Source organism: Phragmites australis, chromosome 13 (genome assembly GCF_958298935.1).
Source record: "Phragmites australis chromosome 13, lpPhrAust1.1, whole genome shotgun sequence".
Classification (NCBI taxonomy): domain Eukaryota; kingdom Viridiplantae; phylum Streptophyta; class Magnoliopsida; order Poales; family Poaceae; genus Phragmites; species Phragmites australis.
The window spans coordinates 31968167-31979714 of NC_084933.1; the positions used below are offsets into that span (position 1 = coordinate 31968167).

At 39.9% G+C, this 11548-nt stretch overlaps 2 protein-coding genes and 1 long non-coding RNA gene across 8 annotated transcripts; 1 reads left to right on the plus strand and 2 right to left on the minus strand.

The window, feature by feature from the left end:
* Positions 1-365: 365 nt before the first annotated feature.
* On the minus strand, positions 366-3390 carry LOC133889276 (ras-related protein RABC1-like). Of its 2 annotated transcripts, none has more exons than XM_062329783.1 (6): positions 3118-3390; positions 2948-3016; positions 1996-2061; positions 1388-1509; positions 1099-1230; positions 366-715 (listed from the first exon to the last, which is right to left on the minus strand). In XM_062329783.1, exons 1-6 carry the CDS (start codon positions 3263-3265, stop codon positions 608-610), a joined length of 645 nt encoding a protein of 214 aa, XP_062185767.1. In that variant the 5' UTR covers positions 3266-3390; the 3' UTR covers positions 366-607. The 2 variants fall into 2 exon arrangements, with proteins under 2 accessions (XP_062185767.1, XP_062185768.1); XM_062329784.1 differs by having other exon boundaries at positions 1099-1227; positions 3118-3381.
* A 264-nt stretch (positions 3391-3654) lies between these two features.
* Positions 3655-8003, plus strand: LOC133888073 (uncharacterized). 4 transcript variants are annotated; one of them, XR_009903703.1, is made up of 7 exons: positions 3655-4288; positions 4384-4717; positions 4794-4927; positions 6083-6148; positions 6228-6502; positions 6578-6778; positions 6857-8003. It is a non-coding gene; the product is annotated as an uncharacterized LOC133888073 (long non-coding RNA). The 4 variants fall into 4 exon arrangements; XR_009903701.1 differs by having other exon boundaries at positions 6083-6502; XR_009903704.1 differs by having other exon boundaries at positions 6083-6502; positions 7061-8003.
* A 58-nt stretch (positions 8004-8061) lies between these two features.
* Positions 8062-11548, minus strand: LOC133888074 (uncharacterized). Of its 2 annotated transcripts, none has more exons than XM_062328181.1 (4): positions 9978-11548; positions 8979-9147; positions 8515-8881; positions 8062-8411 (listed from the first exon to the last, which is right to left on the minus strand). In XM_062328181.1, the coding sequence occupies exons 1-4, from the start codon at positions 10029-10031 to the stop codon at positions 8342-8344; spliced, it is 660 nt and encodes a 219-aa protein (XP_062184165.1). In that variant the 5' UTR covers positions 10032-11548; the 3' UTR covers positions 8062-8341. The 2 variants fall into 2 exon arrangements, with proteins under 2 accessions (XP_062184165.1, XP_062184166.1); XM_062328182.1 differs by having other exon boundaries at positions 8504-8881.

The following is an 11548-nucleotide window of genomic DNA, read 5'->3' on the forward strand; positions in this document are numbered from 1 at the left end:
TAGTGTGAGACACTGCCAACATCACGAGGGCACATCCTTTCTCGTGCGATGTCGTGGGGGAGGGGGGGGGCTCCTGCGTCGGAGAAGTGGCTGTCAGTGACGGCAGGGGAAACCCTAGTGCGGTTTGCCCCCATGTCACAAGAGCCCATCACCAGGAATTAGGGTTTGGGGATGCGAATTAGGGAATGAAAATGCAGCCTTCAGTTCTTCAGTTTCCGTGGGAGCAAATGTGAAATGCCCGAGTTATAGATCACAGATAAAAGCAAACTCCCTGGTCACAAAAAAAAAAAAAATGACAGACACACATTCGAAGTTCTTCCGAGGAGCAGACAATGAGGATGACAAAAGCATCCGGTGAAACAGAATTTTCATCAAAATGAGAAACAGCCAATTGTATTGTCAAGTAAAAGTTAAGTTCATACATTGTATAGCTGCTGCCAACGTAATGGAGAGGCTTGTTATGTGTACGCATGATTTCAAGATAGTAAATTTTAACATGACAATATACAAGACCAAAAGCAGAATAAATTGACACCGCAAGCTTATCACTTTATGCAACAAAGATATCATCATCCACAAGAGAACCCCGATTAGCATGACATACATGTTAACAGCAGCTGCTTGCGGCAGCGTCAGTTTCCGGCGGCTTCTGCTTGAAGATGTTCTTCTTGGTCCCTGACGAAGCATCGGCAAGGAGGCTTGGCGTGTCTAATATCTGCAACGTGGATACAGGTCGTCTCAATAGCTGCAACGCATCTCTAGAGAAGGAAATAAATGTATAAAAGAAATATGCAAAATCAACACTCTGCACATTCCCCTATTTCATATCACAATGTATTTAATCTGCACGAGGGTTTGGCTTGTAAGACAAGACTTAAAAAAAATATCATTTCTATAAAAAAATGAACAGCCATGCCCACTATCCAGTATGAACTAACAAGCCCTGATATGTCAAGCTGCCATTTGATCAACAGCAATTATATTTTGGTATCAAATATAGGTAGAAGCAAGTAACATTTTTGCAGCACAAAAAGGTTGTGAAGAATAAAGCATACTAGATACAGATAAAACCAAAAGCTAAATGTAATTAGTCCTTACCTTCAGGACAAGTTCCTCAAAGCACTGTTCCACATTTACTTTGGTTTTTGCACTGCATTCTAGAAATAAACATCCATATTCCCGAGCAAATTCGATTCCCTCCTTTTTTGTGACAGCTCTCTCGCTTTCCTGCTAAAACGTGTATCCACAGTTTGTTATAGTGCAGTAAAAAGATAATAGATATACATAAAAGAAACCTATGCAGCATAGCCAAGTAATTAGAAAGGAAATAAAACCTGTGTGAAGTGCAGCAAAGTTGAACAAATGTAAAAGTGACGCATAAAAGTACCTTGTCTACTTTGTTTCCAACAAGCATCTTTATACAATCCTGGTTGGTTGAGTAGAGGTCAATTTCCTTTGTCCATATATCAGAAAGATCAGTAAACGTATCTCGCCGAGTGACGTCATACACTGAAAATTTAATAAGGTATTAGTTAAAATGCATTTGTATACAATAATTTAATAGAACCTAACAGGCTGTATGCAGACAAAAAAAAAAGGTAATTGAGCAACACCTCAGATACCAATGCATATGCATGAATATGAGCAGCAAATACTTTGTCAATTTGTCACTTGTGTAATGACTCCAAAGTTATATAGAAATGGAAATGGCGTTTATGCACTTTCTTTCTTAAAAGACAAACCTCGTGATTTAATAATTTAAACTTCAAAAACATCTAGTAGAAAATCTGAAGGCAAATTAACTGAAAAAACTTTCCTTTTGAGTTCAGACTCGAACTTCATTTAAAGACACTCAAGACTTCACTCAGTGACGTGACAGTAAATTCATCCGACGTATGACAACAATGACAGAAGAAAAAGGTGAAATACAGTAAAGATTCCTTCAACAATGCAAGCAAAGGTACAAATTCACAGGAAAGTGGTTGAGAAGAATACCCATAATGATCCCCTGTGCCCCTCTGTAGTATGAGCTGGTCAAGGTCCTAAATCTCTCCTGTCCAGCTGCATAACAGGTAATAAAATCAGATACTCAACGGCGGAATAACGGAACCACAAATATATAAAAAAAACATTGAAGCTATAGGAAAAAGATGGATAAACTCAGGATAAGGAATAATGTGGCGTCATGGATTAGTTATTCTAAACAGGAGTCAAAACTTAAAAAGGAACCTATATAAACGAGTCTTTTGTACACTTATCCAAATTAATAGCGTAAGATTGTATCTAACACATTGATCTACTGCAATTGAAAGCTTCAACCATATTTTATTTCAAGTGTTAAGTGCATCACAATTGTCCCAATTCATCCCAAACCAGTCACTCGTACCGGGGGAAATAATGACGGATACACAACAAACAAAAACAAACGGAACAGTATAGCAGTACGCGAGGTTAACTACAGGAACGAATACATTCTGCAACTTGAGCATGCTAGACAATTACATCCTAAAACAAATTGGAAACTGATGAATATGTTCAACTGATGGGTACATTAAGTTTGTTTATAACAGGTATAGAAAGTTGCAAACAAGAGGGTTTACAGTTACTACTGCATTGAGCACAGGTATTGCTAACATTCAATAAGAAACCAGACTAACTAACCAAAAGGCAAGTGTTTGGGGGCCAGCCCACCATCTTGCCGTTAAATTATGAGCAACAGATCGGTTTGACACTTGAGTTGAGTTATGCTATGGATTCCCAGAAACAGCAGAGTTCTGATTAATGGTGGATACATGGTCCGAAAAGGAAGAGGGGAAAACATAAATTTTGAAAAACGCCCAATCAGAGAAGAAAGATGGTTTGCGATAGGAACATAGGGAAGTGAGGCCTTTCCTCATTGTAGAACAGTAGAAGAGACATCAATGACTAGAGAGAGATGGTGTGGTACCTGTGTCCCAGATTGCAAGCTTGAGTTTTTTGCCACCAATGTTAACCATCTTCACCTTGAAGTCAACACCTGAAGGATGGAAAGGAAGAATTAGTTAGAAGGATGAAGGGGCGATGGAAGCGGATCGGATCGAAGACAACTAGACGAGGAACGGTACGGGCGTACGGTACCTATGGTGGGGGAGAGATCCTCGAAGGAGTCTGCGGTGAAGCGGAGGAGGAGGCTGCTCTTGCCGACGCCCGAGTCGCCGATGAGCAGCAGCTTGAAGAGGTAGTCGAACTCGGGCTGCTGGCTCAGGCTGGACGACGACGAATCCATCAGGAACGGAACGGAGCTACGGGATGGCGAGACGAGATCTAGGGGTTTGCTTTGCTTGTGGTTGCGGGAAAGAGAAGGGAGGGGAACACGAGAGGTCGAGTTAGTGAACCGAACATATTTCCTTTTTCTTTACCTTTTTTATTGAAGGGGAAATTAAATCATAGAAATACAAAATAGTTTTCTGAGGAGGTATAACGAGAAGAAATTTTTATAAAACTCCTAATGAAAGATCTTTATAGTATTTCATTTCTCTCCTGATCTAACAGCTGCACCTGCAAGAAAGAAAAAAAAAACAAAAACACATGAAGTCTACAGATCTTTTAAAAGAAGATGTCTTATAAAATTTCTTTTCCCCCCTCCCCCACCAAAATTAAAAAGTTTGTAACTTTCCTTGTGTCGTTTCCATCCCGCGTTCTGCCCGCTGCGGTCTGCCTTCACATTTCTCCGCTCCGCCGTTACGTCCCTCCCAATTTCTCTACTCCCTCGCATCTCCTCCGCCATCGGGACGACCTCGCGCACCCATGCTGACCTTGATTGCCGACGCCAGCCCCTCCGTCACCAACCTCGCGCAGCCCTCGATCGCCGAGTCCAACGCCAGCCCCTCCGCCGCGGACCTCGATCGCCGATGCCGACGCCGACGCCAGCCCCTCCGCCGGAGAGATCGCCGACCTCGCGCACCCCTCGATTCCCGACGCCGACGCCAACCCCTCTTCTCTCCACACGGACTTGGGGCCGACCGCCGCCAGACCGCCTGTGAGCCTGCCTCCGCACGGGCTTGGGGCCAACCGCCCGTGCGCCTGCCTCCTGCCCCTCCGCCGTCTTCCTGCTGCGATTTCCATCCTCAAGACCCCGTGGCGGAAAATCGTTGCCGTCCTCGCCGTCATCTGTACTCAGTTTGCGCTTCTCTATTTCTTGTGCTCGCTACCTGTTTGTTGAATCGCTGCTGAAGCCCAAACACGCTTCTCTACGCCCCGCCGCCCCAAATCCTTCACCCGATCCGGTCTACAACGACGCGGAGGAAAGGTACTCCATATTCTTTCATCCTTCAATCATATGTACTCGGTTTGCGATTCTCTATTTCTTATGCTCGATATCTGTTTGTTGAATCGCTGCTGAAGCCCAAACGCGCTTAACCCCCCGCCGCCCCAAATCCTTCACCCGATCTGGTCCACACTGACACCGAAGAAAGATACTCCATGTTCTTTCATCCTTCAATCATGTTGTTTCGTCCCTCGCCAATGGATACTCCTCTGAGAGCTGGCTCAAAGGTGGACATCTTTCGGGTGCGGCGGAACCTTGAGCAGCGATGGTCTTGCCTCTCGATGGTTTTGCTTGCTGTGTTTTGGCTGTGTTCTTGCTCTGATCCGGTTGATTTTGGGAAGCAGAGCAGTTGGGTGATTCCTTGCTAGCAGTAGAAGCAGTTCACTGACAGCAGGACCCTCGCCAATAGAGGTGATTATTCTGAACTTCTCTGCTTATTCTGAACTTATGTGCTTGATAACATGCCGAGTTTGATTTGTTATTACAGAGCTGAGAAGAGCTGAAGAGTTGAATAGCACAAAAAGCTGACGGGCTGTTGACTCTTGCAGTGTTCTTGCAAGATTATGTACCCGTGCGTTGCAAGAAGAGCTGCAGATTTTGTTCACGTTTGGTCGAGCAGAGGTATGCATCCTGAGCCATAATGGTTTGTTCTTGCAATCCTACAGTTTGATCTTTCACACAGGTTGTTTATTTACCTTGTGTAAGCACTTTTCAGTATTGATGTAATGATTCAGGATTATATTTCTTGTGTTCCTCGCCGATTCATTTTTAGGTGTTGGGCTATGGTATTAGGAGTCTTTTTGTGTTTTGTCAAGATCATTGCTCCCAGGAAAATAGGGACAGTGACACAACAACTACTTAATATGCATGTGAAAACTACTAGTATCGATCTTGAGCAGGTGAGAAACTCGCTTGTGCCTTCCAATTTTTTCGAGTCTTGCAATCACTGCATGTCGTTTCCGGAGATCGAGAAAAACACGACAAAGACGCTTGAGAATCCCCTGCTCAAACCCGAAATTTGAACTTTCTGACTTCTCATCTGCACCATATTGATCTCCTTATCAGGTACCTTAGGCAAGAGCAAAGATACACCATTGTGCTCACACATATACAATTGGTCGTGTCGTGTGGTATCGTAATAATAACACTACTTTCATTTCTTGTGAAAGATATGAGCGACTAATAATAGACACTACTGATCAGGACTTGTATTTTCTTCCTCCGACTGTAGGATTAGTGATTTGAGTAGGTGACTGAAGCTCTTTTTTTGGTTCCTCGCCGAGTCATTTTTAGGTTTTGTGCTTTGGTATTAGGAGTCTTTTTTGTGTTCTGTCAAGATCATTGCTCTCAGGAAAATAGGGATGGCGATACAACAACTACTTAATATGCATGTGAAAACTACTAGCATTGATCGTGAGCAGGTGAGAAACTTGCTGTGCCTTCCAATCTTTTCGAGTCCTCCAAGCATAGTGTGTTGTTTCCGGAGATCGAGAAAAACATGACAAAGATGCTTGAGAATCCCCTGCCCAAACCCGAAATTTGAACTTTCTGACTTCTCATTCGCACCATATTGATCTCCTGAAAATAATAACAATGAACTATAAGTTGAATCTATGTTCATTTTATTTTTCTTATCATTGTGTTAGTGCTTCCTGCTTATTAGCATTTTAACAACTTGATGCTTTTCTTCATACCATTGATATAATGTTAAGTTTACATACCATGTTTGTTAGTTATAATATAAAGTTGATCAGACATTGGCTGTCTTTCTTGCAGATGGCATCTTTGAAACGAGACGGGGTCGTGCTCCATTCAAAGACCTAATCAACACCATGAACACAAGTAATGTTGATCAACTATACTATCTAAACTATGGTCCCGTCTCATACTCTGTAACTAAATACATGTTGTACCTTTTTAGATGGGCAAAACAATAGCAATATTTGTGGATCCATGACATCCATTGCACAACCACCACTCCTAGATCCTAGAGAACATAAGAGGCAAAGGGAGAGGGACCGGTATGCGCAACAGAAAGATGAAATACTAAAAAAACGTTGTGAGGCCCGTCAACAAAAGAAAGCTGCATCAACCCTTGTAAATGTTGAACACTATCAATCAAATCTCTTCCGAACGATCAAATAGGATCAGGGCAGTCCGCGCTCCCCGAACTAGGATACATGCCAAGTGCAAAAGGTGTCGCATCCTCACAAATCACCATATTACATGTTGTGTTGGGCTCAAACTTTTGGTTTTTCACTGTGTTTGTAGGCATTCCCAATGTTAGCGTTGAGTCAACAATTTCAAAGCGACCCACATCATGCAACAAGGAAAGTACGCCTCCTGACGAGAGTACTAATTGGCCACGGAGAAATGATACGTACCATAGGCAAGGAGTTCCTATACCATATCAAAGCCAAGAAAGCATCATGACAAGTACTCAGGCAGTAAATTTTACTATTCAACGGCCAGGTACAGTGAATTTTTATCTGTTATCATACAGAAGTTGTGTGCAATCCACTCTGCAGTAACAACTGATGTTTTTTTCAGCAAAAGAAGCTGGCCTGAAGGCAGCAAAAACTGCTGCTTTTTTCAGCAGAAACTGCTGTTTTATTTCAGTATAAGTTGCTAAGATATTTCAGCACAAAATGTAGTTGTGGTGCAGCAGAAAATGCAGTTAAAACTGCACGAATTCCCATTGATTAACATGGATAATACAAGAATATTCATTCAAAGTACATCCTTTTTAGCCAGGTTCCTCCAATGTCCGTTTAGCTGGTACAGTCGCGAAGGCGAGGAGGCATATAACAGAGCAAAGCAACTCATGATGGAAGATAAGCCGAAGGACTTTATCCCAATTGAATTATTCACTTTTCAGATGTGTCAATTGAATTACAAGACACACTATTCGCCCAGAAAGCCCTATAATTTGATATGCTTAAAAATCCATATCCAGACTCCTAAGTATATCAGCTATACAGTTCATATACTGCTGAGATCAGAGAGAAATCCTGCTGATATTCAAGCTACATGTTGATACTTGACCAACTGTATTCAAACTTGGTTCTTATGAAATGAAATTTGTGAAACTGAGATTTCAAATTACTAAAACTATTCATATCAGTTTCCAACCTACCATTTGAAAGCAACATGTAAATACTTTACCTCCCTTAACGAGCCTCAACCCGCCAACCCAAAGCAACAAAATAAAGAGGAAAAGAGGAAGGAAAAAACCGCATCAAATTTCTTTTATGAAAATGCCGGAAAGTTATTGTTTAGTTAAACAGAGAATTCATTGTTAAAGTAACCATAATTTTAGTATATATGAGGTGTAACTTACGAAATTGATATTTCAAATTACTAAAAAAATTCATATTAGTTTCGAACTTTCCATCTCAACTCAACATATAGGTAGTTTGCCTCGCTTAATGGGTCTATAACCCACCAACTCGACGCAGCAAAAGAAAAAACAAAAAAGAAACAAATTGTACTATTAAGTGTCTATAAACAAAAAAGAAACAACAAAGAAAAAACAAATTGTGTCTATAAAAAACACAAAATATTAAGTGCTTCTCACCTTGCCATCGGTCTGGTGTCGCACTTCGCGGTTAGCAATGCATCGAACTATCAAACAGTGTTAGGGGTATTTGAAATCAAATGCAAGCTGCAAAGGTAGACCAATGCAAGGGCTTTTTTGACAACCTGACAACCCCCCCCCCCCCCCCCCCAAAAACAGAGCATCTACCGAATCCACGAAACCAGAAATTGCCACAAGTTAGATTCTAATCTTCCTAGATCCCCAGTACACATCTGTAGGAACTCTTTCTGATGAAAAGATGCGTGGCAGAATAATCAAAACTAGGGACGGTAAATAGTCTCGTTCAGGAATGCTCCTGAATTGAAAAAACTGCAGGGTGATGGCAGTCATTGAGACTTTTAATTGATAACTGAACCGCAAAGATGATTTTGTGCAAAGTGACTAGTTGTGCAAGCCAAGGATCTGCCTCCATTTCTGAGTTACCGAAAACATAGTGCTCACTTCAGTGAAAAGGAAAAAGGAGCACTATGTCGTGTTGCACATTCCATTAGAATGTGAGCCACAAATCTGCAAAATGGTAAAACCAATTGTTTATCCAGGTCTGCAATGAACACAGAATAACACATAAATTAAAAATCATGAAATCTCAAAGAAGTGACCGTGAATATACTCTGAATCAGGTTCCATGATCATCAACTGCAGGCACTGACGTTGTCGATGTGGAAGCGTCCTGAGGGTCATGCTCAAACCTGGGCTCAAGATCCAGTGGGTGCTGCACATTGGACAGCCGCATGTTACATGAATCAGGATCATCAGCAAGAGAAAGGACAGGTCATTCAACTCTAAGTATTGTTCGGTTCCTAGTGCTTCCAGCATGGGGTGAATAAAATGTTCACCACATGAGTTACAATGGTTAGAGTTGCTCTCCACAGACTGGGACGAAGTCACATCCAGTTCACAGAATATCGTTTCACTATCATCCAATAATACTTCATTGTCATTAACGTAGTTAGAAGTTGAATAAGGCTGCATTGAAACTGAAAAACAAAATTACTGGAGTTAATGAAAAGGACAGAGGACACAAATAGAAAAGAGCCTGGCATAAAAAAAAAAAAACCAGTGAACCATCTACACCAGCAGTGCATAGAATATTCATTGAGGAGAAGCTGACAATCTCAGCTAGCAGTTGTTGTATTTGTATGCTATCAAAAGGAATATCAGGAGAAGAAGTTCTGTCAGGACGAACACAATTGACGTCATGGACATCACTTTTCTGAAAGATTTTGCAGAGAACGTCAGCTTCCTGCAAAAGGTTAAAAATGAATTAACCAAATGTGTTGTTACATGAACCAAGCAGCTCGTAAGAACATTCCCCACATAGTAACACAGGAAGGGATCATCAAATGAGGACATCAGAGGAAACCTGTACATAGAGCAAACCGGCCACATTGCGACTCTCATTTAATAAGGAGATAATATACGAAATGAGGCAACAATTAGGGTACATGCACGGTCATGCTTATGTAATTGTGTTCTCCACGTAATATACAAATTTGTTATGTTATATAGTTTGGCACATGATCACAATTATGCACTGAGCTTAACCAAAATTCTCAATAAATTGCCATAGGAAGCTTGGCTCAAATATCATAGTCACCTCAGCACATTTTCAGAGTTTCATCAGTTTTGTTCAGCTTCCAAACTCCTCTATAAGAACTACATACTTAGTGAGAATTTGTCTAAGATGAATACTTGTTAATCATTATCTGCCAAAGGATCCATTTCATAATGAAACTGCTACAAATAAGCAAAGGGCATATGTAAGGAACTATCCAAACAACATTCTAATTAATTATTAAGTCAATTATTTACCTAATTATAACATCAATGATTAATCAGAATACCGCTATGATAGTCCCGGCACGTGTTTTGTACCCAAAATCGAAACACATACATTTCTAACATTTAACATCACAACACAGCTTAATAAGTTCTTAAGTATAAACAAGTTATTACAGTTTACAACAAAAGAGAGCTAGTAGGAGACAAAAACCGACTCAACTTCTAACCAACAAAAAAAACTATGCATCAAAAGACTAAAAACTATACAACAAAAGGAGGATGGAGCCATACGTCCTTAAGCTCCATCACAAAAAGCATGACCTCAGAGTAAGAAGCACTACTCATGCCTGCCACCACCCTCGGTAGGCGCAAAGTAGCAAAATACCAACTCCTCCTCACCTGCAAAATCTGTAGAGCAGTTGAGTACGAAGTTACGCGCAAGACTTAATCCATAGTGGGCACTTATAAATAGCCAGACTCCAAGGATTATGCATTTAGATGTTAGCAAGGAAATAACCACATGGTTAAGTAAATTTACATACGAAAGCGAATTTTGATATAAACATGTGCGAGCAACTATACATGACCATCATGACTATCTAACCCCAAAACATCAACTGAACAAAAAGTACAAGGAAACATAGTAGTAACATCTGTAAAGGAACCATCTCATCACCTCCATCATACCAAACCACATTCGTAACTCTACGACTGCTGCAAATGGATAAAAGCATGCTCATGATTGAGAGCGCGATATTTTGAAATATTTTTACACCCTGTGTAACACCCTGAGTTTTATTATATAAAAATATGGAAAAATTCACTCCAAATTAAAACTTTTCTAATTATTAAATCAGTATAAAATCAGGAAATATATATTTGAATATGTGTATACTTGTATGTGTGTATTCAAATATATTATTTTTGCTAAGTATTCCAAAGAGCACTAAATTAATTTCTAAGTAAATCGTTGCAATGAATTCATCATATGCATTTTGGTTTAATTGTTTTTATGGTTCTTTGTGTGGCGATTCGAATTTGAAGTTCTCCCAAATTCGAATCCATTTTAGTTTTCTCGACAATTCCCTAATCCAAATCACTCCGAGAAAATCGATCTTCCAATCCAACTCAATTGCTTCTTTTTGAATCAATCTCAAATCCAAATCTTAAATTTAAATACTTCTATTTGAAATTAATCCCAAATATCTCAAATCCATATTCGATCAAATCATCGTAGAATTCGTACTCAAATGCAATTCAAATCATTCAAGTATAATCCAATTCTCCCCGTTCAGTTGTTTCGTAAATTCCATTCAATTCGATTCAATCTCTAAATTCTAGTTTGAATCTCTTAATTCGAATTCTCATTCTAAAGTCATTTCAATTTCTAATTCAATCTCATTTGAGTTACGCCAATCCGACTCCAGTCAATTTGTTTAATTGAATCATCGATCATCCCAATTCGAATTCAAGTCATTCATTTGAATTATCATGAATCCTTTTTCCAAATCCAAACTCATTTTGAATTACACAATTCAATTCAATTCAAATAATTCCAATTGAATTGCTATAAATCCATTTCGAATCCAAATACGTTCATTGAATAATCATTCATTCGATTCCAAATTCAAATACATTTGATCCAAATCATCCAAGTCCGATTCAGTTCATTTTATTCCAATTGAATCATTACAAATCCATTACAACTTCAATTACATACAATTCAAATACATATATTTGAATTATCACACATCCATTTCACAATTTCAATTGCATACATTTGAATTGTCCTTCAAATGTTCTCTCTCCCCTCTCTCTGAGCACTCTCTCTCACATCTCTCTCTCTCTCTTTTCTCTCTCAC

Bases quoted from the DNA above. Each gene is read 5' to 3' on its own strand.
- LOC133888074 (XM_062328181.1), bottom strand. From the start codon at position 10,031: ATGAGTAGTGCTTCTTACTCTGAGGTCATGCTTTTTGTGATGGAGCTT. The intron at 9,148-9,977 runs GTATGGCTCCAT...AACCTTTTGCAG, and splicing joins TTGTGATGGAGCTTAAGGAC to GAAGCTGACGTTCTCTGCAA. The intron at 8,882-8,978 runs GTGTAGATGGTT...TTTGTTTTTCAG, and splicing joins GAATATTCTATGCACTGCTG to TTTCAATGCAGCCTTATTCA.
- LOC133889276 (XM_062329783.1), bottom strand. From the start codon at position 3,265: ATGGATTCGTCGTCGTCCAGCCTGAGCCAGCAGCCCGAGTTCGACTAC. The intron at 2,062-2,947 runs GTACCACACCAT...CCTGTTATGCAG, and splicing joins GCTTGCAATCTGGGACACAG to CTGGACAGGAGAGATTTAGG. The intron at 716-1,098 runs GTAAGGACTAAT...TCCACGTTGCAG, and splicing joins TTGAGGAACTTGTCCTGAAG to ATATTAGACACGCCAAGCCT.